Source organism: Aptenodytes patagonicus, chromosome 4, assembly GCF_965638725.1.
Source record: "Aptenodytes patagonicus chromosome 4, bAptPat1.pri.cur, whole genome shotgun sequence".
NCBI lineage: Eukaryota > Metazoa > Chordata > Aves > Sphenisciformes > Spheniscidae > Aptenodytes > Aptenodytes patagonicus.
This window is the reverse complement of record NC_134952.1, coordinates 83014618-83020617: the sequence shown is the minus strand read 5'-3', so window position 1 is coordinate 83020617 and position 6000 is coordinate 83014618. Positions and strand designations below refer to the sequence as shown.

General features: G+C 63.4%; 1 protein-coding gene across 1 annotated transcript; it reads right to left on the bottom strand.

The window, feature by feature from the left end:
• NEUROG2 (neurogenin 2) lies at window positions 1–759 on the bottom strand. Its single transcript, XM_076337697.1, has one exon. The coding sequence runs from the start codon at window positions 757–759 to the stop codon at window positions 1–3; it is 759 nt and encodes a 252-aa protein (XP_076193812.1).
• Window positions 760–6000: the final 5241 nt, after the last annotated feature.

Sequence of the window (6000 nt, the reverse complement as noted above, 5' to 3'; positions counted from 1 at the left end):
CTAAAGGCAGCGGCGGGGCTGAGGCGGCGGCGGCGGCGGCGGCGGGGGCTGGAGCTGGGGCGGCGGCGGCGGGGCGAAGCGACCCGGCGGGGGCGGCCAGTGCTCGGCGTCCGAGGCGGAGCCGGCGGGGCTGGCGGGCGATAAAGTGCAGGCGTAGGGGGAGGCGGAGGGCGCGGGGCTGGCGGCGCCGCCGCTCCAGGAGGAGGCGGGCGAGGGGCTGCCCTCGGCGGTGCCACCTCCCGCCGCCGCCGCCGCCTCGGGGCCCAGCCGCGCCGCCCCGGCCAGCCGCAGGGTCTCGGTGAGCGCCCAGATGTAGTTGTGGGCGAAGCGGAGCGTCTCGATCTTGGTGAGCTTGGCGTCCTCGGGGAAGGTGGGCAGCACGTCGCGGAGGGCGTCCAGCGCCGCGTTCAGGTTGTGCATGCGGTTGCGCTCCCGGTTGTTGGCCTTCAGCCGCCGGCTCCGCTTGATGCGCTGCGCCGTCTCCGCCGTCCGAGCCGTCCGCGGGGCGCCGCGGGACCGCCCCGGCCGCCGCTTCCCCTCCGGCCGCCGCAGCCCCCGGGCGCCCGGCGCTTCGACGGGCCGCGCCGGCGAGGCGGCCCGCAGCCGCTGCTCCTCCTCCTCCTCCTCCTCCTCCTCTTCCTCCTCCTCCTCCTCCTCGGCGCTGGACGGCAGCGAGGGCGAGGGGGCGGGCGAGGCCAGGCCCAGCAGCAGCAGCTCGTCCTCGGCCGGCGGCGCCAGGCCCTCCGCCTTCACCAGCATCCTGCGGGGCGGCGGGACGCGACGGGACGGGGACGGGACGGGGACGCGACGGGACGGCCGCGCTCCCCTCGCCTCACGGCCGAGCCGGGCCGACGGCCGGCCGGCGGTTTAACGGTTCGACGGGGCGAGCGGCGACGGAGGAGGGCGGGGGGTGGGTGGGGGGGAGAAGGGGGAGGGGAGCGCGGGGCGAAGGGGGGCGGGGGAGGGGGGGAGGGGGGGCGCGGCGCTGGCACGCGCCCCGGGGCGGCGGCGACGGCGGCGTGAGCGGCCCGGGGCCCGGCGGCTGCGTGTCTGGCACACGACCCTCCTTAACACCCCTTATATACCCCGCGGGGAACAATCAAACCTACCCCCGGGGCCCCCGCCGCCCCGCCCGCCCCTCCCGCTTTTCTTTTCAGGGCGCCGCCGCCCCCCCCCCGTCCCCCCCCGTCCCCTTCCCCCCCCCCCCGGGGCCGCCGCCGCGCCATTGGTGCCTCGCGCTCGGCTGGAGCGTGCCGCTAATTTATTAATGAAGGGGAGGCTGGGCGGGGGGGGGGGGGGGGGTCGCGAGGCGCAGCTGGCCAATCAGGGCGCCCCGCGCGCCACGCGCGCCGGAGCCGGCTCCCTTTCAGCCGCTCGTGAAGGGGCGGCGGCGGCTGCGAGGCGGGGGCGGGGGGGGGGGGTTGGGGTGTCGCCTCACGGGGAGAAGGGGACACTGTCGTGTCCCCCCCGTGTCCGTCCCCCCCCCCCCCCCGTGCCGTCCCCGGGGAGGGCTCGCGTTCCGCCGGGAAGCCGTCTTTGCCGCGGTTTGCAGCCCCGGGGGAAGGCGGAGGTGGGTGCTGGAGGGAGACCCCCGAGGGGGACGGGGCGGCGGGGGGGGGGGGGGCAGAGCGGCGCACGGGAGAGGAGCGTTGGTAAGGGCACACAATTAATACCCGACGTGGGGCGGGGAGGGGGGGGTGCGTGTGTGTGTGTGTGTGGGGGGGGAGAAGCCGCCGTTGGCGGCCGCGAGCCGTGATACCGGGCTCCCCTGGAGGCAGCGTGCCCCGGGGGATGCATCCGCTCCCCGAGGCCCGGTGCTGAAGCGCGGCCAGTCCGCCGGCGCCCGGGCTGGCCTTGCCGCTTCCCTCCCGTTTTCAGCAGGTTTTGCAAGGAGCGGAGCGAGCCCGAGGAGGGAGAAGCCGTGCGCCTCGGACGTCTGCGGTTTGGCAGTCAGGAAAGCCGCAGTCCCGGCGCACGGGCCGCAGTCCTCCCTCGGTGCTGTCGAATACAACTCTGGGGCACAACACGGGCTCAGGAAGACTTTAAAAAAACCCCAACAACCCACCCCACAACTTGTCAATCCACCGGGAAAGCCTCCCCCCCCCGGCCTCCCCATCACCGCCCCCCCCCCTCTTCCAGACCACCCTCTGGGGCAGAAAGCCCCAGTGAATAGCTAGGCCTGGCGACATGCCCCCAGGGTCAGCAGGCTCGCTCTGCCTGACAGACCCACGGGGGAGGAATGACGGTGAGGACGTACAAAACGAAAACCGTAGCGCGGTGTCCTCCCCGTCACCGAGGCACTCCCGGGGGAGTCGGGCTTTGAAACAGAATTTTATTTGCAACGGGGGGGAAAAAGCCCAAAATAGACGAAAGAGCTAAAACCTCAGCGAGCACCTCGCCGAGCGGACCGCAAACGCGCCCGCGATTCGGTCCCTCGCTCTTGCTGCCCGCTGAGTTCGTGGCCCCCGTCTCGCGCCCCGTGAGAGCGATGGCGGCCGGGCGGCTGCCTCAAACGGTGTTCGGTGGACTCGAGCGTTGCCTTTCCCAGTCCGGCTCCGCGTCCTCCCCTCTGCTGTTCCGCAGCCGAGGGCCGCGTCTGGGTACGGGCTCCCCTAAGATCAGTGACTACCCCGCTCACGATGATTTAGCCGATCTATTAGAAAATGACTGTGGCTCTACCAAGAGATTTTAACGCTCCCCTCGCCTCCTTTTGAAAAGTGGGAAATCCTTACGTCCCCTTGGCATCCCGCGAGAGCGGCGCAAAGGGACCTTCTTTCTTTTTCGGCACCTTGAAGTGCGGAGCAGAGTCACCTGTGACTGGGCCAGCCCGTCCCTCTGCCCCCACCCCGTTTACCCAGATTTCTGTCCTTCCATCGCCGATGTGAAAGCGATGGAGAGGTTAGGCGGGGGCGGTGAAGCGGCGGGGAAGGCGGCTGCGGTGCTGGGGGGGGGGGTGGCAGGAGGGCGCAAGCCCAGCTTTTGCCAGACCCGGGGCGTGTAACCCATCGGGGTGTTTTTTCGGGGTTCGGCCTGATTCCTGCCGCCAGCGTGTCCGTCCATCGTCCATGCATCCGTCCATCCCCCCCCCCCCCCCCCCCCCGATGCAGCCGTTTTCTCCGCAGGGTTGAGCACAAGGTGACCGAGGATGAGTCGGCTACCGAGTCCTCGCAACCCTCCCGGCGCGGCAGGTCCAAGAGACGCTTGTGTGGTCTGCGACCGGCCCCGGCAGAGCGAGGGCCGAGCTGCTCCGCCGAGAGCGGTGGGGTCGAGAGCGGCGGGGAGAGGGGGTGGCAGGGGGGGCGAGGGAGCGCTGCTGCTGCTGCTGCTGCTGCTGCTGCTGCTGCCCACCGCCTGAACTGTCCTCCAAGGGTCAAACTGTTCAACTTCAGCCCCTTTGCCAGACTCAATCCTACTTTACGGGAACAAAAGCCCGAAGTAGGCGACGATCAAGAAATGGGAGCACAATGATTTAAGCTTATCACACAGCCCAGAAATAAAGGACACTGAGCTTGTGTGCGGGAGAGGGGGAGACCTTCAGAAAGGCTTTGTTTGCTGTAAGAAGATTGAACTCTGAGGCGACCCAATAGCCCTAAAAGTTTAGGGTCTGTGTTGCTGAGAGACCTTTGGATACAGCCTGTCCACACTTCGACCTCACAAGTTGTGAGCCAGCATTAATGGCTTGCCTGCCCCAGGTGAACGGGGGTGCAATGCCACCCCCCCACCCCTCCCTGGGGAAAGGAGGGGGGACACAAAGCTGCAGGGACAGGATGGCCTGACCCCTCCCGGCTCTGCCTCCCTCACACCCGCCGGGCCTGAGGACCCCCCCTGTGGGTCTCCTGAGGGTTTGGGGGACACCAGGGTACCTCCTGCAACCCCAAATCCTGGGGTGCCCAGCCTTATGGCAGCACCCACAAACCCCGCGAGTGGGATGGTTCTGCTCTTAAACTGGGGGTCAGAATACATCCCCACCCAGCAGGGCACCGGGATGCTCTGTGGAGGGGAGAAATCAGAGGCTGCTGCGGTGTCCCCCCTCCCCGCGCCGGGTCCTCCCCGACCCCCCCGCCCCGTGCACGCTGCAGCGAAAAGTGCTGCAGGGAGGGATGGGACGGGGACCAGCCCCCCCGACTCCCAAGCCGCACTAGCAAGTTTGGGGTTCGCTTTGCGATCAAGGCGGGGAGGGGTCCCCCCCTCAGACCGCTGCCCTGGCATCCTTCCCTGGTCCCCCGTCGTCCCGTCCCCCCCCGGGGCGGACGAGCCCCTCGCCGGGGGCCGATTGTTCCCGGCAGATTTGCATGGCAGGTGCAGGCCTGCGGAGCGATTTTGCCGTCCCGAGCCCCGCCTGGGCCCCCCCCAAGAGGGTTTGCCTCCCCCCCCCCCCCCTTGTGAAAAAAGGCCGCCGGTGCCTTCCTTTCCCATGAAGAAGAGAAGAAGCTTGAGGATCGCGTGAACACGCTTCAGTTTTCTTATTCTTTTCTATAGATGTGGGGAAAAGAACAGCCGATTGTGTGAAAAACCCAGTGCCTGCAAAAAGGGACATTGGCCATCCAGGCGAAGGTGCGCGAGGGAGAGCACTAATCGCTGAACCAGGAGACAAATACGATTACCAGCTCCGAGCCTTGAGTCAGAAAGTCTCATAGACTTTAAGATGTTAATCCCCGACATAATCCTTCCTTTGGCGTGTAGGAATAGTGCAGCCACAAGAGTTGTTTTGTTATTTATATTGGCGTTTAATAAAACTCAGCCAGTGGTGAATGGGCTGCCCACTCTCCAATGGTAATTAATTCCCTATTTCAGTGACCCAATTGTGCTGGGATAGAGCAGTGGGACAGTCCCACTGCCCCAACCCGCCTTTGTGCAGCTACACGGCTCTCGTGCTTCAACAGCTATGGAAACTCATTCTTTTGATGTCATTCAATGAGTTTTCCTTGGGCATCTTCTAAACTTCAAGGACCCTTTTCTTTCTCGAACGCCTGAAAAGCAGGACTAGCTTGACCACCTCTGTAGAATTTAATGATTTGGTGAAAGGGCCTTTTTGGGGGTTTGTGTAAGGAAAAGAGAGAAAGAAAATTTGGCAGGCTGCTATCAAACGGGGGGCTATCCAAACTCGAGCGCACCGAACTCATTCAGCTCCTAATTTATACAGGTCTTAAAAGCCACTCTTCCTTACTCAAAATACTTCGGGGCGTCTCTTAGCCGAGGCAGTTCCAGAAGGGATTCGCTAGTAAGCAGATAACTCTGTTCCACAGACGCCACAAATTCGAACCGGGCTGCGGATGAGTACAAACAAATCGTGTTTTAAGAAGGCGTTTCCATCCACCAAAAGGAAGAATAACAAGAACCCCGGAATCGGTTGCGGTGGTGGTAAAAAGCGTGTCCGGGGCTTTATCTTGTGGCTCTTGGGCAGGGCGGTAGCGGTGAGGTGGCTGCAGAAGGGGTGTGTGAAACGAACACGTGAAGAACATGTAGTAACCCTGCAAAGCCGCCCCGGTACAGGCAGCCTCTTCTATGTCTTTATACACGCTTCCAAATTAAAAAAAAAAAAAAAAACAACAACAACCCACCAAAAAAACCCTTCGCAAGTCACAAACAATTCAGGATTCAACTAAGAAAACACAGAGTGAACCATATGGCCGGGGTGGCTCGAGTTGGCTGCATTTTCCCCCAGACAAAGAAGGGATTGAGAGTTGAAGGAAAGGAGAAAAAAACCAACTTTCCGGCTGATGAAGCTGTTGTCTGGAGGCAATGATCCCAAATCTCAAGGCTTTATTCCAGGCTCCGACTGAGACGTGATATGTCATATGATTAGCATCTTTCATATTTACAAGAGTAGTATGGGCTGCCGGTCTTTAGAGAAAGGCGAGAGAAAGAAGGGGCATATGCTGAAATGGATTTAGCATTTGAAAGAGAGAAAAGAGAGCGGATAAATACACTTAAACGAGGATTTAGTTTTACTCCCGTTGAGTTCTAATGGGTTGTTGATTGAGATTTTAGGGAGCTGTA

Bases quoted from the DNA above. Each gene is read 5' to 3' on its own strand.
- NEUROG2 (XM_076337697.1), bottom strand. From the start codon at position 759: ATGCTGGTGAAGGCGGAGGGCCTGGCGCCGCCGGCCGAGGACGAGCTG.